The sequence below is a fragment of the Lissotriton helveticus genome, chromosome 3_1 (assembly GCF_964261635.1).
Source record: "Lissotriton helveticus chromosome 3_1, aLisHel1.1, whole genome shotgun sequence".
Taxonomy (NCBI): Eukaryota; Metazoa; Chordata; class Amphibia; order Caudata; family Salamandridae; genus Lissotriton; species Lissotriton helveticus.
Window position 1 is genome coordinate 408,939,782 of NC_136061.1, and position 22,925 is coordinate 408,962,706.

General features: G+C 44.3%; 1 protein-coding gene across 2 annotated transcripts in view; it reads right to left on the bottom strand.

The window, feature by feature from the left end:
- Nucleotides 1–22,925, bottom strand: part of TRAK2 (trafficking kinesin protein 2) — a 704,082-nt gene that overhangs the window by 114,601 nt on the left and 566,556 nt on the right. For both annotated transcript variants that reach the window (XM_078680216.1, XM_078680217.1), the window contains 6 exons: nucleotides 19,673–19,806; nucleotides 15,659–15,679; nucleotides 15,326–15,419; nucleotides 14,242–14,303; nucleotides 6,575–6,672; nucleotides 2,139–2,191 (listed from right to left, as the gene is read on the bottom strand). In XM_078680216.1, coding sequence (XP_078536342.1) covers nucleotides 2,139–2,191; nucleotides 6,575–6,672; nucleotides 14,242–14,303; nucleotides 15,326–15,419; nucleotides 15,659–15,679; nucleotides 19,673–19,806 — 462 coding nt within the window. The remainder of the gene's footprint in view (nucleotides 1–2,138; nucleotides 2,192–6,574; nucleotides 6,673–14,241; nucleotides 14,304–15,325; nucleotides 15,420–15,658; nucleotides 15,680–19,672; nucleotides 19,807–22,925) is intronic.

The window sequence follows — 22,925 nt, forward strand, 5'->3', positions numbered from 1 at the left end:
AACACTATGGAATTCACTGTGCGTGCCATCCAAAAAAGGGTATCACCTCATGACACTTGTACATGGCTTCATTCAGAGAGTGAACCATCTTCATATAACTATGTGGTGGCTGTTGTTGATCGTGATATTTGTCATACAAACGAAAAAGAAATTAGGCTAATAGCACCTGCTGTCAATTCAGATTTAGGATTTGCTCTTCAATTCTCATTTTAAGATTAGTGTTTCTAAAAAACTTACAACACTGACATTTCCACAGATGCAGGTATGCTTTTCACTCCACATCAAATTTCTGCATGGCTGCCTTGAATTGCGGCCTCACACACAGCAATTTATCGGTCTAGTGTAAACACTGGAATGAAGTATATGCCTCTGAGATAACTGTTTCGGAAATACTTTTTACCATACTGCAATGCCTACAAGTGCTGAGATCTCTGAATGCACCTTAACACAAAATAAGATAAGCATCAACTCAAATTTGTTCTACTGCATTTATGGTGATTGAGTCATTCGACACAATTCGAATATAGGCATAGATGCATCAAGCTAAAAACCGGTCGCAAACGGGCAGATTCTCAGAATCTGCCCCTTTGCGACAGGTATTTTTGCATTTGGGATGCATCATCCCAAATGCAAAAATCGCAATTTAAGAAATCGCAAAATTGCGATTACTTAAATTGCGATTGCATTTAAGGAATATCAAATTGAGATTCCTAAAATGCAATGCATTAAAGTAAAAAAAATTAGCGATTTCGCTAATAGGGGGAGCAAATTACCATGAAGTTGAACTTCATGGTAATTTGCAAAAACTTTGAAAAATGCACTGAAGTGCATTTTTCAAAGTTTCATTATACACAAGAACATGCCCTTAAGGCATGTGTGTGTGCAAGATGTACCTATATGCAGATTTCAGGGGTGCAACAGGGTGTTCTTTTGACACCCTGACAACCTTGAAATTGCAATCTCAATTTGCGATTCTCTAATTGAGAATCGCAAATTGAGAATGTCTTCCCATTCATTCCTATCGGCCTCTATGCCCATAGGAATGAATGGAGAGGTATTCCTTAATTGAGACTCGCAATTTGCGACTCGCAATTAAGGAATTTTAAGAAATCCTTTTTTTTAGCGAGATCTTCATGCATAGCCTTTTGCTATTCCTTATTAGTGAATCCTTATTTTTCGCTAATAAGGAATCCCAGAATGGATGCTTGATGAATCTATAGGATACTGTTCTAATTTGGTAGTAAACGAAACATTTACAGTTCCGTCAACTGCAGGTATTTAATTATATTTTCTTTCACTGCTTTCAATAGTTACATGTTTAGACACTGTCCGCATTACTGATATTTTGTCAAAACAATATTTTTCTCCTTCCATCTCTAATTTTTGGGGGGTTTTCGTGACAAATTCTTGATGTAATTACACAAAATCCACCTCCTGTGCAGTAATCTTAATGTTCAGGTGCATTATGAAAGATCCTTTTTCCTATTTTTAACAATAAACTCTCATAATAATTCTTTTATTTTCTAAACTATCTTTTTTGATCATTTTGTACCAATGTGGAACCTGTTTTCTCTCGCTTAGTTTCCAATATATCCACTAATGATGTCAAGCAATCCCATTCGAGATATATTGTTCTAACTTTGGTGCACATTAACTCTACACAATGATGTTGACAGCGGACATACATCTCTGTGTACTTCACTTGTCTGTAAACATGCACCGATCTTTTTAATTTTGCACTTGTCTGTGTTTTCTCCTTTTGCTGGCTGGATGAAGACTCAGCAATGAAGCAAATGGCAGAAGCATCAAGAGTAGAGTGACTTGAGTCTGGGGTTGCAAAGGTTAGTCATGACTGATAATCCTATATGGGGAGGTCGGCATTGGTCTCTTATTGGATGTGATCATATTGTAGCAGTGATAATATCCATGAGTATCACAGGGTGATAGTCACTGATGAGAAGTAAATCCCATCATAAAAAAGGTTGGAGATCCGTGGTTTACACAAAAGTGCAAGACATTAAAGTCAAGTTGAGAGGGAGACTGGGCTCAATTTCTACACAAAGAACAAAGGGAATTAAGAAGCTTTAGGGTGTGCTGCTTTTCCTTGCCTTAGATTAGTTCAGATTTTACTCACTAACCTTGTATGCTCTAAAGGAGATCTGCAAATGTTCATAATCATCTTTTAACTCCGCTGCAAAGAAAAAAAGACTATGTCAAAATTGCAACCGACTTGAAACAATGTCTCTAGTGAGGATCACCGATAAATCATTCTGATACATATTTAGATCTATTATACATGGGGCAGTGTCAAACTCTTCAATTTCCTAAAAGAGGGCTCCTGTAGTCTCCAGACGTTCAATCACATGGACAAGCTCATTTATTCTCCACCACTACCTGGACTGAAGTACAGGACATTAGGATGCTTCAGACACAGTCCTGATAAGCTCTTTCACCAATGCGATAACTTTGATAACAAACTAAGGACTACATTGTCAAAATTCTCCATCCACCTGCTGTGGGGGCTTGGGTGCAGAGGAGGGACACAGTCAGTCTCAGTCTATCTCTCTATGAACTGCATCTTTAGTCACCTTGGCTCAGTTTGAAGAGTTTGATCAAAGGGACTCTCCTTTAAGCCAAGCACTGCAGCCAACCCCTGCCGGGTTTGTCACTCTGCCATGGGTTGTCTGGGCTCCTGCAGCCAAGCCCCACTGCTCATGGCCAAAGGCTGTGCACCATGGAAATTGGGTGCTCTGCTGTAGGTTGGGTGCAAGGCCAGGGCACAGCCCAGGCTCTGTGGCCTACTCCGGCTGCACATGACTGAAGATTGGCCGCTCTGGAGTAGGTTAGGCGCAAGCTCTGTGGCCAACTGCCACTGCTAATGGCCAAAAGCCATGAACAGCATGGGATGTCTGCTCCCCAGGGGTTGCCCACTTCCTGGGGCGTTGACACAGGTTGCCCAAGGGGGGTTGGGATTTTGCTAATTTTAAGAATATGTTTTTTTTAAAACACAAAAGTTCACTGAAAAAACAAAGGTTAAAGTGACATTATAGTTAGGTATGGTAATAAGATCTTAGCTTACATAAAAAAACTCAGAAATTCACTGCTAAAACAAAGGTTAAAGTGACCTTATACTTAGGGCTGAAATGCGGTAAGAGCTAACTTTTAAAAATGTTATAGTTTGGTGAACTATCTACCTTTCCACCTCCCTTTCAAACTCCCTTTCCACAACCTCACCTTCTACTACTTTACTTCTTTCTCACCAGCACTCTTTCTCTGCTTCTTTTTTGTATCATTACCTCCTCTCTCTCTCATCTCTATCTTTATCTCCTCTATTCCAACTCACCCTCTCTACCTCAACATTCTTTTTTCCTCTCTTATTATACGTCTCTCTACCTCACCTTACCACACTCTCTCAACTTCACCATCTTGAAATCTGCATTACACTCTTCTTTTTATTTTATTTAACCCCTTAGCTGCGGGGTGTTTTCACAGCCACACCTGTTTTCGAACGTTCAGCACAACGGGGAAATTATCCCCGCGTGCGAACGTTCCAACGGCTGTGACGAGCTGAGTTCGTCACCAGCACACAAGGGGTTGAGGCTTTTGCAATTAAACATAAACCCAATACAGTGCTTGATTACATTGGCTGGCGGCAGAACAGGTTAGCAGTGGTCTCATAGATACATTCTTACATGTCAAACAGAGTAGATAATCATCAATAGTATTAGATACCAGTTAGCAGGAAACCAAATGCACATTCTGAACATATACGTGTATAATAGGCAGGGCCGGACTGAGAACCAAAACCGGCCCTGGCAAAGTGCTCGGCCGGCCCCCCCTAGGAGAGGTTGGGGGTGCGACCGAGCTCTTTGCCGGGGCCGGTTTTCGGACAATTTTCTTACAGGGCCGATTTTGCAGCTATGCTTCAAAAACGGCCCTGTAACAAAAGCGGCCCCCAGGGCCCAAAACCAGCCCCCACCCTTGCGGCGCACCGGGGGATTGCCCGGTGCATGCAACAGCCAGTCCGGGCCTGATAATAGGTCTGTGTATATAACCACTATACACAGTATATTTTACCTGTCAGGGTACAGCAGAGCCAGCAACCGTCTAGCTCCCAGCAATACTAGCTTCCCTCTGGCTCCCCAGTTTCCTTCCCCACCAGATATTGCTCTTATAATCCCTGCAGAGGCCCTTAACATTCCATGTCCTAATACCGAATCGCTAACCTATTTTGCAAATCGGTAATGGGTTACTGAATCGCAAAATGGACCTTTGTACATAGAAACATGTGTTTTTCCGGTCATAAACTTCCAATTCTGCGAATCGAGCTGTTTGCTGCATGAAAAAAGCTACGTACATGAGGCCCTAAGTTTTTGTGTCAGGTATTTAGAATTATTTATGTGAAGAGCATAATAGGTTATGAAAGCTGTCAGGTATGTGCATCTTGACACCAGCGGTAGCAACGTTGTGATGTGGTATTACAGATAAGTCAAGCAGCAGAGTAGAGGACAGCTTCAAGAGGGCAAGACATGATTTGGTGAGGCCAGTCAGGTAAGCACTTCTGTAATTAGTTCTAGGTATGACCATACTTTGCAATAAAATTGGATTTAAAAAAAACATACCTTGAACATCCCATTTTAGATCAGCTTTAGATGGCAAACATCTCATCTTTTGTATCAATTTAGGTTGGTAACATTCACTCTTGGTCTTGGTAGGACGGCCAGATCAAGGGGAGGATGCCACGTAGTTCAAGCATGGTACCCTACACCGCCGAGTGCACTGGCAGTGATCCCACGGGGTTTCCCGCACTGAGCCTGCTGGCAGCACCCAGGGACTGCAGAAACCCTGGTGCTCATTGTAAGAGATACCCTTGCTGTATCTAGGGTCCTACAGCAGGCCTCAGGTTGGACCCTGTCCAAACAAGACTGCTCAAAGCTATAATACCTGAGCCATGCCAGTTCCACATTGCCGCATTCATCGAAATTATACTCCAAAGATACCCAGTGCATGATAATCAGCAGACTGGGTTTGAAGAAAAGCTGGTAATCAGCAGACTGAATAGAAGAAACGCTTGTTCAGTGCACACTTGAGACCGCGACCAAAGGCAGTCTCTACATCAGCTTGGGTGCCCCCGCCTTATTCTCTGGCCCGTAGCAGAGTAGTTAGTGCAAAGTTCTGAAAACAGGAACAGCAAGCCAGGGGGCAACAATCAAGAGGCGCAATTGAGGTGGGTTTGCATCCCATATAAGAATAGGGGAGATGTGTGGCAACCAATCATCAAAGCAGGGGAAAGCTGGGGGGTGGGGGTGACAGAGAGAGAGAGGGTGGCATGAGAGGATGGCATGGCAAAACTGCCAATCTGGGAAGAGGAAAAGTTGATTACTGCCAGCGGTCAGGATCTCCTGGTCCACAAACCACACCAGCCACTGCCCTCAGCTGGCATCACACCCCTCCATATTCACAAAAGCAGGAAGACATTGAAAGGAGAAGAAGTGTACTCTATCAAACTGTAGCACTCACTACTGGTCACACCTGGCCATGTACTCATGTACCTCAAATTCAGGAATAGGCTTAAAACCTGCCCTTTCCAAGCCCAACTCTAGTCTCCCTGCCTGGAACCCTACCACCTCTTCATCTTAGTCTTTTTTCCCTTGCAGCATGAAGACTCGAATGGCAAATCCCAAAATTGTAAATATACGAGAAGGGTCTGGTTCAATACTAGGTTACATGTCCAAGAACGACTACGACAAAGGTATTAAAAGTCAAAAGCATGTTGAAGACTGTTTGGAAACCCATGTGTAATTTATTGGTAGAACAAGTTGCAATGGAGAGGCACCCTCCTGGCAATGGAACCATGTCACAGTGAGACCCTCTGATGGCAATCAGATGTCTTACATTTGATGCATCTTCTGCCATTCTGGTAAGACAGCAAGGTTATGACGGTCCTGGGGGCCGGTTAAAGATGTAAACTGCAGCCACCTGTGTTATCTGTGCTTTGTAGAGACGTTAATGCCTGACATGGATATGTGAGATCTTGCTTGATAGCGCCAAAAATGGTTAGCCCTTTTTTAAAGATTAATGCAGAAATCAGTTCCCCATCATTCGCTTGCACTGCGGAATTACTATTAATTTGTGCCCATCAGAACTTAATATTAATAACTACGATCTCCTGAGGACCTTCTTCACTCCACATCCAACACCACCAACTCCACTTCAGATCAGTTCACTGTGACTTACATCTAATGATAATGAAGGATACAAATGCCAAGTACTGTCCACAAGCAGGAGACTGAGAAGATCACACCAGTCACAATATTTTATATAAAAATCCATGGAGTATCCAAAAAACAGGGCTACTTTTGGAACTCTTGTGCAATCATAACTGGTCTAATCCTATCGGACTCCCGATTCGGAGGCTGTCAGCAATGGACTTCATGAACCCCGCCGAGACAAAGAGGGTTGCACTGGATGGAGTGCATGCTTCCTTTCTCTAGCTGATTTAGCACTGTAAGCATTTTGGGATTACAAATCTGATCATTTGCCATTATGTATCATGGATTAGGATCTAATTTACCAATCTTCTGATCCATCTTGGCCTGCAGTTCCTCAAGTGCACTGTTCCACCGTTCTTCTGTGGCTTGGAGTTCTGCAGCATGAGCTTCTTGCAGGAGCCTGTGCGGTTTATCAATGTAGAAAAACAATTAAAATAGATAGTTTAAAAACAAGTTTACATATCTGTACCCGTCACATTAAGCTCACCTTGCTTCTTGAGGTGTTTGCCATTTGGAAGAGCAGGGACACCCCAGTTTATTTTTTTTTAAATGGATGGTACGCAAAATCTTTACCAGATCACATCAAGATTATTGGTCCGACAAACATCAAGATTATTGGTCCGACACACCCGCAACATTGGCTTTGGTTTTATGGCTACATTCTACATACTAAACTGCAAATTTTTCCCAAAAATCGAATTAATTTCTTTCTTCAATTTTGAAAAAACATGAACAGTTGAACAGTAATCAATAGCACACTATTGGACATCGAGAAATGGTCTATGAAAACGAGGTCCAGAACAATACAGCATGAATCAAACGTGGGTAAATAAGTTGCTACTTTAGAGGCTAGCATTATATATATTAATAGAACCCCACAATAATAACTCAACTACTGAATTAATGAAACCAAGGCATCATCATCAGAAATGGATGCTTTGCGGTGGAAATGCAGGAGTCTTGATTATTCCGGGCTTTACCAGGGCGGTCCAACAGCAAAGAAGATCATTCTTTGATGTACAAAGGAAACTTTGAAACATGTAGATCCAACACCTACTGTGGGTCACAGCCAAGCTTAAGATCACAGCAGGTGACACAGCCTTCTTGTTCAACAGAGGTCACTGCTGTGTGAAAGTGGCTGGAGCAACATATGAAATGAGAGTCCATCTCGCCTACTATGGCTGTTGACATCTCAGTCAAAGCAGAGGTTTCGGAGTTGAAAAAGGAACCGAGCAGACTAACATCTTGAGTAATGCAGAAGGACCAGACATCTCCCGCAGAAGCAGCAGAGGAGCTGAGAGGCACAAGATCAATCACAAAGGAGGGCCACAGAGGAAGACACAGGAGACACAACTAATGATCCAACAGACACTCACCAGATGGACCATGTGGTCACTCCGATTACCATGGACTACATACACTGATCTGGTAACTACTTCACCATGGGGAATGACCCTGCAGAATTCTGACCTCAAAGGTCTATGGGGCTGCTTGGTTGACAGTCTGTGCTCCCCTGCGCTCTTTGATTTGCAGGGTGATTTGTTTGGCCGCTACCTCATCAGAGGGACGGAGGGATGCTACTCTGATCACAATATTTAATTCAACCCCCTATTGCATTAACAATGTTTCTGTAAGTGTTAGGAAATGTGTGGCCCTCGAGTACCCCTTCATTTGGCACTCTGGATGATAACACATGATCACTCCCCACCCCCAACTGCCCACAACTGTGAGTGCCCTCAATTCCAAGGCAACAAAAGAATGGTTGGTGGCTTAGAGAATGTGTGGTGCCTGGAGAGAGCTACACCCCGCTTTGTAGGACTGTCCATTTTACTTCCTTTTACACATATACCACATTAGACTTGAAGCTGGCACACAGCTCGGCCATGATGGCTGCCGTACCATCCAGGGGAGGGTCTGCCATTGCAAAATCTGAGACACTAGTGGACTCTGAGGGTGAATGCTGGCGTAGCGGGTTCCTGGTTGGTTCAAAGGTAAGTTGTTTTTGTGTGGGGTCACCGTATCCCATTGTAACATACCCGCCTTTCCCAGCAAAGGAGTAGCATTACCCTCTGCTGCAGTAACTTAAGATTGAGCTGCTCTGGCCAACAGGAGCCAAACGCCAGTGCCAGGTAGAGGACAGCTAGGCAGCATCTCAGTAGCAAAGGCAGTAAGTCGCAGTGCCGGTGACAGGCAGGCTTAATGAGCGGTGGCTCTCTGGAGTCTGCTGTAGGTGCATCAGAAACACCACAGTATGGGCCTTGCCCCACAACCCATGTGGGAGAGTTGAGCTCACCGTGAGCCAGCCAGTGGCTCCTAATGTCGGAGCCCAAGCGTTGGAAATTACACTAAGCCCCCAGCATGCAGCCCCAGCCACCTGCAGGTAACCATCCAGTCATATGTGCCACAGGAGCAAAAGCAGCAGGCACTCAGTCGACCTCAGGAGCAGGCAGAAGGGAGGCAATGCACAGCGCAGCACTAATCTCTGGGGGCTCAGCTACCCCCACAAGGCCATCCCCGGTCGCCACAGCGGGGGTCTTGCAGAAATGTCGAGGCCCATCGTGCGGAGCAGGCGTCACAAGAACACCAGTCAATGCGGCTGCATCTTTGCCCAGCGGCAGCACCAAACCTCCCCCCCTAATCGGGCCATGTCCCACCTGGAGCAGCTCAGGCAGGCAGCGGTTAGCTCACAGGGGCAGCCGCCATCAGGTGAGGCTGAATGCCCGATCAGGCAGCAGCGGTGCACAGTGCCGTAGTAGGCCACACGCCATACGCCGGGGTCACTTGTCAGCACTGCAGGCCACAGAACTCTGAGGAGGACGCCGTGCCCATCCGGGTCCACGGTCTTCTCTGCGACTCAATCCTGGCCTCCGGCAGGCATCAAACTCAGGCACCCAGCTCACCACGACCCCACCCTCAGGCTCACATGTGGGCCCTGTCCCCACGAGGCCTCTGAAGGCTGCTTCAGGCCACGGTGCAGGGCCACCCACCGATCATTAAAACGATGGCCAGATTCGGTTGTAACCTCCCTGCCACAGCACCCCCGGTCCACAGCAGGAAAACTGGCCCTGGCAAAGAGCTTGGCTGGCCCTCCTAGGAGCGGCCGAGCTGTTTGCCAGGGCCGGTTTGGCCGATTTTGTTACAGGGGCCGATTTTGCAACTATGCTGCAAAAACGGCCCTGTAACAAAAACGGCCCCAGGAGCCAAAATTGGCCCCCACCCTAGCGGCCCACCGGGGAAATGCCCGGTGCCCGGTACGGCCAGTCCGGCCCTGGTCCACAGCCGCCCAAATCGGGTACTGTACTGCTGCACAGGGGATAGTTTGCGCTCCAGGGTAAAGCTCTGAGAGCTTCAACGCTGTCCGGCCATCTTGGTCGCCGGCTCGGCCCCACCTCACCAACACCACAGATTAGAAAAAATAAGAATGTTTGACAAACACCATTAGTTCAAAAAGGTAAAAAAAAAAAGTTTTATATTTTGGTCCCATAAACACACAAGTAACACAACAATTTCACCAAGACAAAGTGTCCCCAGTGTCAAAGCAAAAACACAATTAGCATATGATAAATATAATATACACAGCTTTTGTATAGCACAAGACAGATCCAAGGGATAAATAGAAAAGTCTCATCAATATCAAAACATCAGTTTGTTTGCCTGAGTAAAAGCTGTCAAAGCGATTCCCACCAACGGATTGCTGTTTTGATCATTGATGAGGCTTTTCTAATTATTTTAAAATGAGGCGCGGGACCAGGAGCTTAATGAAGGTCCAGTGCCCGTGCTCCAGAATAATGAATCAATACTAATAAAGGGCCACTGTTCCTAAGAAAAGACAGAGAAAGTCATTTTAGAGAGAGAGGAGGGGTAGTGACTTTTACTTGGTGCCCTCACACATCCCAAGGGATGTCATGCTTCATCATAGGGCGGTGCTCCTCATAGGGCCGGCGCTGAAATGCCCTACGGGTCCCCAAAAAGGGTCGCTTTGTCAGAGATCTTTTTGTTTTCATGCGGTATGATGAGCGCGAGGTAATGCTGGTGCAGTGATAGGTGAGTAAACATTGACTAGAGGGTCTCTGTAGTGAGCAGATTTAGTGAAAGAGATCCGCCTGTCACAAGTTAAAAAACCAAAGGGTTAGCGGCTGATGATGGCCCTCAGTAGCTGAGTGAAATACTGTGCAAGTGTGTAAGTAGAATGTGTTCGGTTGACATGTTTCGCGCTCTTGATGGTCTCAGGAGGAGATCCCTAGCACTTCTTCAGGACCAAGCGGAAGAAAGAATGTGTAAGAGATGGCCTCATCAATTGAAGTGGTGCCACCAGAGGGACCTAGAAGATGGTCCAATCTATGAGATTTATAAATGTATCCTCATGAGTCAAGTGAGAGTGTGCATACCATCACAATGGTTATGTCGTCAGGCACAGACAGCTGCACCTACCTGACCCCTTGTGCTCTAATTATGCCTTGTAATTGTCTGACAGTGTTTCTAATTTCCATAAAATAAAACATTTTGTAACTTTTTTAAACTAATGGTGTTGGCTGTGATTTCTAACAATCTTATTGTTTCTAACCAGTGGTGTTTGTTGTGACCTTAGCTAGTTCCACGTAATCTGACAAGTTTAATGTCTCCATGAGACTATTTTGTCAAGTTACGATTTTACTGTTTGCATGACATCTGTGTGAACAAAATTGAACGGTGGCTGGTGTAAGATATTACTGAAGGTCGCTTAGAAGCTATGCTTTGAAATCCAGCTAGAGAGTGCATGCGCTATGTTTAAATACTGACAAACCACGTTAATAAGCTGGTTTCAGGGAGAGCAGGACTGTTACATGCCTGGCTCATACAAGTGTATTGCAGTTCCATTCACTTAAACAAGAGTTCAATACAAGCAATTCTGTTCAATAGATTTGCAGTCTAGGCCTGTGCTGTGATGAGCCGCCCAGGAGGTCGTAGGTTGGAAAATCTGGCAGGGCCTTCACCAACTTTCATCCATCGGAGGTCAATAAAATGATCGTTTTTGATAATAAATTGCCAGATTATTTCATTGATAACTGAATGGCCTACTCCAGAGCATTCATATAAAGGCAATTCATTATGGGAATGGCAGTCTCGGGTCATTTCAAGTACACGAAAGCACTAGATTTTAATGGTTTTCCTGACAATAAATGGGAATTTATGTATCCTAGACTTTGTAACTGCATTGTCAGCAGAGCAATTTACAATTCCATCCTGCATGTGGGGGGTGGGTGTGTGGGGGGAGTAGCAGCGCCTATGATATAACTCTCTAGCCTTTTGTGATTTACACCTTCAGCCAGCTTGTGAATTTTAACAGTTGCACTAAGTAATGTTTTAAGGCAGTGACCGTTACATGAATGTTTAATATTTATCTAATTGCATGGACATAACTTCTATGTTCTGCCTGGAGCGAAGTGTACCTCAAAGTGTCACACATAAGGCATTAAAGTGTCACACATAAGGCATTAAAGTGTCACAGATAAGGCATAAACACACAGAAAACATGGACATACGTTGCTTAACTTAAAACATGGCGCCTCTGCTCGCCTTTACCTTTCTAGCGTTCTGCTTATCACCATGAGTACCCTTTGTCAGTCGTAATGCTGAACTCTGTTAAAGATGTAATAATAAATACAAATAATACACAAACACTGCATCAGCAACGAGGAGACAGGGAGATAGGACCAATGTCACGGTCACATCAGACACAAATACTGAAACTGGAACAGGAAGCTCGTGAAACTGACACAAGGGGACACTGACAACGGGACAGGGAGACAGGAGCATTGCCACTGAGACAGGGAGACGCTGCCACGGGGTCAAGACCACACAATCACCGACACTGGGACATTGACACACACTTGAAGAGGGATTCAGGACCATTAGCTTTGGCCCAGGGAGACACAAACACTAAACCTGGAACAAGGAGACACAACAGGACTGGGAGCCAGGACCATTGTCACTGAGACAGGGAGACACTGGCACTGGGTCAAGAAGACACAAACACTGACATCCGGGCATTGAAACCCATGGACTGGGAGGCATGACCAGTGGCTTTGGCACAGGGAGACACATACACTAGAACTGAGATAGAATGAGAGACACTAAAACAAGGACTGAGAGACGCTTAAACGGGGAGTAAGAAAGACCGACATGAAGAGTGCAGCAGGAAACATCACTCAGTGAGCCGGCACCAGTCTGCAAGAACCCTGAGAAACAGAGGGACATATAGCGCCCAGACGCCCCACAGTGCATCAAGGGCGTGCCAGTGGCCGATGACTGAAGTGTGCTGTACAAGCACTAATAAGGGTGCCGTACACAGCTCTGCATTATGCAGGTTGTAGCTGCTGTGGCCCCTGTGATCTACAAAAACATCGCAGAGAGCACGCTTGACAGTGCAGTCAGTGAATGGCCAGTATTCTCAGAACTTAGACTTGAGCAGACTTCAGGCTTTATAAATGTTTGGACCAAATCAGCAATGAAGTGGATCGCCCATTGGAGGGACACCTGACCCTGGAGGATCCAGAAGATCTGGATGGGTTTCCAAGGTGTCCCAGGCGCGTGTGACCTCTGTTCAATTCCAGTGAGCCGGTTTAATTCTATCCCATTTAGAAGGAGCTCAGAGAAGCTCCACCTCTTCACCAGGAGAGCCTGGGAGCCATCTTGAAACTACCTTGTAGGGAATGCGATTGAAGAGAAGATGTTGATGATCTTCTCAAACATAGACCCAAAACCATGTGTTTGTCCTGTTCTCGCAGAATAACAGATAATAGCTCCCTGCCGGAGACCGTGAAGAATGTACTGGTCGAGTCTGCACATGCAGCAGGCAGGAGTCTACCACCGTGCTTTGCGAAAGGCTTTAGCGACAAGTAAGTGAGATGTTAGTAGATGCCTCTCCTGTCCAACTCCAGATCAGGGAAACGTCGAAATACTGTGGGCTTCATTCTCAGTCCTGTTAAACAGCAACGCGTTCAGTGAGATGTGCTGGCAAGTATGGGTTATTTTGCATTTAACCCTAGACATTACGTTAAACAATTGTGACATATATTCTATAAGATAAATGGAATTCTGTTCAAAGTTGCAATTTCTCATAATCTCATCATGGTTGTCTTTCTATGGTGTTCTAAATAAATGAGTACTCTAGGTTTCCTCTATTGTGACCGTCAATGAATGACTCCTGGCTTCTGTTGCGATATGGATCCCCATCAAAGGTCTGTGGAGACGATCAAGATGGGAATAATAGAAGAGGGCCTAGACAATGAGACCCCGTCCCACAGCGAGCAAGAGGAACATGTATGTGCACAGGGAGAGGTATTACCGCACATCACTGGTGGGCCTCATCAGTATCAGACTGTCCATGTCTGGAGGCCACATCTGCGCTCTTGTCTTTAGGCTAAAACAGCATGAGGAGGAGGACAGATGAAAGGCAGAACATAGGTAGGTGGCATCAGAGTTAAATCACCAGTCCTTTGAAGACAAGCCCCAGAAGCTAAATGTGTGCACATTGGAGGTAACCGAGATTGAGGACAAACATTCACATATTTATGGGGAAGAAATAGTAGAATAGGTGGTGTGTGTAAACTGAAGTGTACTCAGAGAACGAATTATTTGGGAAACCTCTGGAGAAATAGAGCATCTTTTATTCATGTGAGGGATAAAATAGCACAGACACCACGGAGATGTGGCAGAAATTAATTCATGAGTGGAAGAGGCGTGGGAGGCCAATGATGGTGACAAATTGAGGGGGGGGAAACCTCTGAATTACACAGCTAGAGGGGACAAGAAATAGGCAGACATGAAAGACCCTGTGGACTTAAGCTGGCATTCAATATAATGTCTCTGGGTTTCATTGTGTTCTTATTATCTTTAGCAAACCAATCACCGACAAAGACAGTATTAAATAAATAGCTGGTAAAAACAGACATAGCAGCGTGAGCTGAGAGTCGCGCCTTGGCAGTACCTGACCTCTGCGTTGCACTTCAGCTGAAGCTCCTGGGTCAGATCATTGTGTAATGTTTTCAGCTGAAGAGAAAGAGAAAAGGAGGTCCAGTCTTGATGAAATGGTGAGCAGCCAGTCCCACCCCTTCATGTAAAGGATCAGCTGTTGCTAGGCCAATAATCAAAGCAGACTTGGAAGCACATATGTGTAAACCAAGCCAGGTTCAAGGACCATGCGTCAAGGGCCCACCCGCACCCGCACCCAACCCTGCTGCTGTCCTCCTGGCCAAGGAGAAGCAGCCGCCACTAATACAAGATTATTCACAATATTTAAAACTTGCCTCCATTCTCTAGGCCTCTCCTACCTGGATTAGGAGGTGGAGTCAAGGACAGGAAGGAATATGGTGCACATAAACAAACTGCCTGACGGGCAAGTTCTGAGCCGGGCGTGAAACAAACCCTGCCCTGGCCAAGTGAAGGCAGAGCAGAGGCATTCAGCACCACCGAGATCAGGCTGCCCAGGGTAGGGGGCTTTCGAAGAGATCATGAGCTCTACCAAGAACAGCTTGAGGCCTGGCTGCAGGGGTGCCTCTTCTATACCAGGTCTCATAGTATCAGGGACGGACTGACTACCGGGCAGTTTGGAATGCTGCTGAGCTGGGGGCTGATTTCTTTCATGGAGACCTGTGTGTGCTAAACGAAATTTGTTTCGCTTTAATTATTTTGAAGCACACGCAGCCCCCACCACAGTGAAATCAGCCCCCAGCTCGGCAGCATTCCAAACTGCCCGGTAGTCAGTCCCGCCCTGCATAGTATATGTATTTATAAAGCATACCGTCACCCTTTGTGGGGCCTTGGCACTGAATAACAAATTATTGTTGTTAACCAACTCAGTGGTACTTATTTTATCAACTACGGAGGTATTAAAGGCTGCGTGGACCTGCTGGGACTCGAACCTGTGACTATGAGGAAAAACACTAATCTCTGGAGTGGATGTGTCAGCCCACGAAACCACCATGCCCAGCACTACATGGTTAAACTTAGTATCTTCCCTGATTCCGCATCCATCCCATTGAGGCACCAAATATACCAATCCAATTGCTCACACGTTTCTGCGTTTCACGATGTTCCCTTCTTTCTTGCTCCAACAGTGTGATCAGTTTCGAAATCTGCTCCTGCAAGTCATTCACAGTGTCCTCCCTAGAACAAAAATCACTCAGATTATTGTGACATCCACCCAAGAAAAGCACACTGTCCCGCAGGAAAATCATGAGAGCTCCCTTAGTCTTGCCTGGTGCCTACTGACTTCTCAACACTATCCATTCACAATCACTCTACATTTTCACAATGGCCCTTCCACTCAATGTTGATGGTATAACACCCAAGATAATTAACCAACATTCAAAAACAAGGAAAGTTCAATACATAAACGTACTTACAGCTCACTCTTCACCTCCAACCTGGGATCAGAAGAAAAAAAACAAGAGTTACCAGAAGGATGTAGCAGATTTTGCCAGAGCAGCGCTAGTGGAATCATCCATAAGCAAAGCCTTCCTGAACCCAGGTAGGATGCAGCAATGTAAACACATCAGATACGCAGGGCGCCATTTTCTCATGCTGGAGTCCACAGCTGGAGCATGGACTGAAAGCCTTATTACTTTACAAAGCAGCGTCCCGGTGACAGCCAGGCAGGTAATTTGTCCCAAATATACATCATGGTTTACTAGTGACATTGCTTCATGCATCCACAAGTTCTGATATCGTTAGTGCTCCAATGGATTTTGGTATCAATACTACAGACAATCTCGTTAAAAGTCTTTACCAGAGGCTCCGATAACTGGTCCCCTTATGAATTAGGTTGGAGTGGACACTACGTTCGCATGGCTTTAATTCCTCAACTTTAAGGTTCTACGAACACTTTATGATTCTGCAGAGTTCATTTTATCTTTAAAGTGATCCTTTTCTAAACCACTAACTGGTGCACTTATAACTTCCTAAGGATCCCTGACACATTATAATACCCCTTATCTTCCAACATAAAATGCGTGCACCATCTCCGCCCTTGCCACTGTCCCCTTTACGCCTCCAAGGTTTCTTAGCAAACCCTTACAACCTAGTATTTCTCACTACACATCTTACCACGTTCACCTTGCTTGCCCAGGTCACTCATTTTGAAAAGACACGTTAATACTTTTTCTTATTAGTTGATACTTTTTTTTTAAAGAAACATGGACACCATTCTGTTTTTGCACACAGGTTTCTGCTATTTTCAATTTGTAGTATTGATTGCAATGTCATGCGATTGCTTATAAGGTTATAGTTTGAAACCTTTTAAAATATGACGTGGGTGAGCTTTGGATTCAAGATCTGGGAATGTTTAATCTCCGTGAGACCCAGCTGCACTGCCGCCCCTGGGACTTTATAAAGAGAGGAAAGGGAAGGTGGGAGAAAGTGGCGGGAAAAAAGCTGCCATTTATGTTTTATGCAGGTCCTACGTAAGACAACGTGTTGCCCAAACGTAGGGAAATGTGTAGTATGAAAGCAGCAACATCTGTACATGACTCCAAGCTGAGCATGGAGGCCGCAGTGCATATTGAAGTAAGGGACTGGTTGGTGAACACCTGGTCAGGTTGTGTGCAGTTGATTGGTGGCCTGAGTTTCTGAAATTGCTGAATCGTGGCAAACTCTTAGGCCCTTGACCAGTACAGGTCATTAGCATTTTACTACCAGATGCTGCTGTGATATAAGAGACTGAGAGATCGAATGTGGCTTCTGGGGATATCCACCTCATTGTGCAACACTTTTGGGAAAAGGCTAGAGCGTGATCCGCTGTCCTATCATAAGCTGCCAATGCAGTTTTAAGAACATGTCTTTTGACTCATTGAAATCAAAAATTCAGCTTTTGGGACCATAGTCCATTAACTTTTACAAAAATGTAAAAATAAAAAAAAAAAAGGAATCGACCATTATGTTATGTTATGTTATAAGCTGTATTGTAACACGCTCAATTACTACCGGAGTATCCTGGCGCGGTATACCGCTGGGGAGCCCGTCCTGGCTTTCCCTGTGGGATGGTCCATACTGGGAGTCCCCAAGGTGAAGCCAGGCATCCCGGTGTTGATGGGGCCATTGTGGAGATTAGGCAAGCTAATGCCCAGAGTTGCCGAGTGGGACCCCTGGTTAGAGTAGGCACCGAGGCGAGAATTATCGAGTCCGCTGACCCTGGTCCACGACCCTGCCGCGTCGGGAATTGAACCCTGGTCCCGGGCCTACTCCTGCTTCCGGGTCTGCCGCCTCTAACCAGTGAGCCACACCACTCCACTATATTTATACAATTTGGTAAAACCAACAGTCTGTACAAATCAAAATTCATCCACAAAGCGATTTCTATATAACATACTCTAAACATTTAAATTTCCTACATGTCCAGTCATTATTCTTCTCTTATGGTTCTATGAAATCCAGCTAAAGAGGAATCTCCTTTCTTATTACCCTCTGTACAAACGCCCCAACAACACTTATTACATCAAATATAAGTTTGAAAATTCTATATTACATGCCTTGGTCTGGTAACATAAAAATATGCAGAAAATTCACATCATTACTCCAAGAATCTATCAGAAAGGAGGACACTGAGAACTTTGTTTGTAAATATTTGAAGCCATATTCATGTGACATCATTGCTATTGCCATATGTAATTCTAATTGTGTGATTTTTCAAAGGAGCATTCAAGGTGGGAGAGTCTAAAGAAAAAAGACCAACTATAGTTTTTTTTTATATCTCTTTAGACTGGCAGCCCACCTCAGCTTACTACTCAAGAGTTCATTTTTACAATAAAAAGGAATTTTATCTTCTCTGCAATAAACTATCAAATGTCAGGACACCAGTCTTGTTCAGTTCTGATTGCCTGTATCATAGAGATTTCGAAAGTTCAAAAGAGCTTTGAAACACCAGCCCTCCAATATATTTCGGTTTTGAAACCCACTCATGTATAATATTTCAGAACCATATTGGCATGTTGATTGAACCATTGCCTTGAACACATCTAAGACTGGTACCATGGTGGGTCCTCCAGAATCAGTGGCTAAACGTCGGCAACACTGCTATACTTGGTAACACCCGGGATTTTACATCATCTAAATGCATTCTCCAATCCGAATTAGATGAGATGTGCATTCCTAGAGATCTACAAGAGGATACTTCCTCTACCGTAGTTTTATGCAGGAACCATTGGTGCCTTTGCTTTTTATGACCAAAAAATTTCCATATTTCCTACTCATTATGTGGCATCAATCTTCTTATGTGACCTTGTTAGCCTCCAATGGGATGGCCGTGTAGAGGGCTGCGACCTTACCCTGTAATTAATTGTTTTTTTAAAAAAAACTTCCTGTTTTAAAGACTTTTTTCAAAGAAAGGGGCTTCCTGGTAACACAGAGCAGGAGCGTATTTAGCACCAACTCCCAGCCTCTTTTTCTGATACAATTGGTTGAACCAATCGCATCAGAAAAAGAAGTTGACAATGAATACACCAAATGGGGTTTGGCCCAATTTAGGAAAAATAAGGTAGTGGTACTCGATATAATGCGTAAAACAACCCTACAGCACATTCATTTTAAATCCAAACTGTGTCTAATCAATAAGAACATTGAATAGAAAAAAAAACCTAATCAATGATAAATAGACAAAACTGATAGATTGGTTTGGATTTAAGATGATTGTGCTGTTACATGCAATGATTATTCTATTCATGTTATGGAAGCATTGCATGAAAGTACCCGAGTTCACAGAAATCATGAAAGTATACGTAGTAAATTAATACAGACATGACAGAGAATGTCTGCATGTCTGTGGTTGTATTGTATTACATTGGTACAAAATCTGGTGGTTGTAGGTGTTTTTACATGTTCCATTTCTCCTGAATGCACATTCAAAAGGCCAGAGGTGGGATTACGCTTGCACTTTAAAAACACGCCTTGAGCACGGCATGCGACTATTTCTCCAGTCCCAGGCCTTTAAATGTTTCTATGTAAGAAAAATACTAGGGGCGGTAAAGGATCAGGCTAAAGGGGGGCTAATTGAATGTATGCTGAGATTATAGTATCTGCGTTTAGCTGGCTTAAAAGAGTCACATTAGTGAGACTGTGCCTTTCACTCCACATAGCATGGGGCACGTAGTTGGTGGACCACCCGTTCAGCATAAGTATAAGGAGTAGGATTATAGAGGACATGCAAAGTCCCACTGAAGTGGTCTCTGAAAGGAAAGCGTTGGACTCCCAATGAGTTGCCCATTCCGCTTCGGTTGGCTTTTTAAAACCATGTGACTCTTGGCACATGCCTGTTTTGTTAATAAGTAGCTAGGAGTTGAGAAATATCAGTGACCAACACATCCTCTAGGTATGAGTATATCAATTCTCTTCTGTGTTCACATGGATCCTAGTGAATTCAAGCTGACCTGGTCGGACAGGGTGATATCCGGGCTTCGTTCGCGAAGCAGCCAAAGAAGTCCTGGTCAAGGGTAACAGCGATCTTCTCCTTGCATCGGGTCATGCAGTACCCGGGGGATATAACAAGGTGTTCACTCACGCCCTGCAGAAAGACACCAGACCTTTTTTCAGTCTGTAACCTTATGTATTTTACTGACAGTCATTTGCTATTGTCACACAAACAAGGTACTACGCATGGTATTACGCATTCTATGTAGTAAATAGGTTACAAACTTTTACAAACTTAAAAAGGAATGCATCTGTTATAATTTATTTGTATGAGAGTTGTGTTAATATTCCACAACAATAAGGAAAATGTACACAAAAGAAAAGGGTAGCAATGGATCTAGGCAAATTAGTGCATGTCAAACATTTAATATATGAATACAATATAGAGAGCAAGTAAGTGTCATTTGTGAAGGCAGCAAAGGCAACAAACAATCGGGACTAATTACATATGTCGACAGGTTTACAAAGCTCATTCAGAGCAAATAGCAAGACCGTTAACTGGAGGAGAGTGAAGTAGAGGGCACATGGGTTGGAGTCACGCCAGATTGTCAGGATAACTACTCATTACATAAATGCATGCCAATGTGACTGCCAATACATTTATCTCATGGGGAGACCCTGAAGCTCCTGAGTGGCTTTTGCCTTCTTGGACCAGTGCTGTAAACTCCTGATATAAAGTGATGGATCAAGCTAAGATCTAAATGCAAAACAAATTATAGAGGCTTCACTGAGTAACTCAGAGACATATGTCATAAGTGAGTACATACTACAAACAAAAGTGCTGTGTCTCACATAACTGTTAAAGCTTGGACATAATTTGTAGCGGAGACTCACAATTCCCTTCAGGGACAGTAGCCTTTCTACACCGTTGGCAACCGAATGGAAATTCCTGGTATGTTAATCAAGCATTCATCTTCTATATGTGATCAGACCAAGAGTAGATGAATGGCACAGTAAGTCAACAGTGCCAACCCTTGGCTATTGTTCATGTGCGGTTTCCATTTCTATTATATAGTCGTATTATCAAATAATAAAATGTCAACAAAGACAAATATTTAAAAAAGAGCCTCTCTATTGGCTTTGTAAATGCATGTTTCAAAGCGCATGCACGTGCATGGCTGGCAATATTGGGGTTTGAGCGGAGAAGTCCCTCACACGGTAATAGGCATGAACCCCTGCTTTGAGTGACACCCAGCTATGGCGATGTCTGGATCCTTGGAAACAAGGTTTGGTCATGGGTGAACACGGATAATATGTCCGCACTATGCCATAGGCTTGTCTCCTACAATGTGCTGCTCTCATAGTTGTGAAAGGCTACATCCCTCACCAAGAGCTATGTAGCATGAGCACAGTGGTAGCAGCATGCAATTTCGTAATAAGTCATTAGAAATACAGCCAGGCCTTTTTAAATTGGTCATGGAAGGGGGCCCAGTCGAGCAAATTTCTGCTGCTACGTACTTCCTCAGTCTTGGTGTAAATCAGGATGGATGCAGCATGTGGGTTTTATACGGCGCGCTGGTCTGTATGTATGCCTGTGAGTGATGCCCTATTTGGACAGCCCCATATGTTTCTGCATGCATGCCTGAGGATGCATGTGTGCCTATGAGTGGTATGGGTTCCATAACCGAGAAGGAATGTGATGGATGAAGAGTCCCCCGGAGAAGAATGGTGGATTACTACATTCCTGAGAGCTGGTTGAGACACACACACTGGAGGAAGGGAGAGTAAGGCCCTTTGTGCACTTCAAAGGGGCTCTTTGATTCTAGAGAAGCTCACTGGTCGAAGATGCTGGGGCATATCATAGGAAGGAGGTGTGGTTGATAAGAGAATCATATAAAGAGTAAGACTAGGGTCCTTTGCCAACCTTTTGCAGAGCATATAGCAGTGAGGCTGACATCTAGTGTGAAAGATTAACATCAATGTCACAATTCCAGAGTGGAATTTGACATTGATGTTATTAGTTGGAATAGCTGAAAAGTGAAAAATGTGTTTATCTTCAAAATTGAATTTTTACTACATAATAAAAGTATTGAAGATCACTGAGAAGAACACAGCCTGCAGTGAATTTTGTGTGTGGACGGTTACAGAATTGCGTAAATTGGATGCATGAAATCTGTTTAACACAGACGCTCCTTGAGTTATTGGTGGTTTCAATTTGTGGGTAGCTTTTGCGGTGGGTTTCTGAAAGTTGAGCGTCAAACCTTGTATTAGATGTTGGATAAAGAGATACTAATTTTCATAATTTCCTCACTGTGCACAAGACAGTAATCCCTCACCGTGTCAGGATTTTGTATCAAATTTGAAGCCCAGGTTTTTCACCACCAGATTTTGAGATAGCGGGGGGCGTATCCAAAGGCAATAAAGGACTACCACGATATCTCGGCCTCTACACCGAAGAAGAGGAGCTCGGTCTTTCCACCATTACATTTAAGTTGATTCATGGACAGCCACCTGTAAAATCGATGTGAGACAGTTACGGATTTTATTGCCTGGGAAAGCCTCACTATTCTTCCAGGAGAAAAGCAGTTGGGTGTCATCCACATATGACAAAATTTTTGCCCCCAAAAGATTCAACCAGGGTAGCCAAGGGAGTGAGATAAACATTAAAAAGAGTAAGACTCAGGGCTGGGCCTGTGGCACTCTTACCCTTAGTTTATGGGAGTTGGCAGAAAAAGGGTGATACCACACCACTTGTCCTCTCTCCTCCAGAAAAGATGCGAGCTACTCTCAGGCCTACCCCCTAATTCTCATAGAATGGAGACGGGTTAAGAGGATGTGGTGAGAGATCAGATAGAACGCTGCTGATAGATCTAATAAAACCAGCAGCGTCCAATCACCCACTTCCAAACTGAGTCTGATGGATTCGACTACCTCCAGCAGAGCTGTCTCAGTACTGTAGCTGGGGCGAAAACCAGATTGGCTAGCATGTACTATTGCTTTCCAAGTACGAAGATATCTATTGGTTGACATATTTCTCCAGCACTTTTAAAAAGGCTGGGAGGAGTTGGTCTGTAATCGGTCGGTTTAGTGGGGTCCGTCTGAGTTTTTTTAGGAGCAGTACGATTTATACCTGTTTCGATTTTATTGGCAATGTAGCTGAGGAGAGGGAGGTATTAAGTAGCTGATTCACGAGCGGGTTAATAGCCTCTGCCATGCGGGATAAAATAAAGGAGGGACCTGGATCCGAAGGGGAGCCTGATTTGAGGCAGCTTA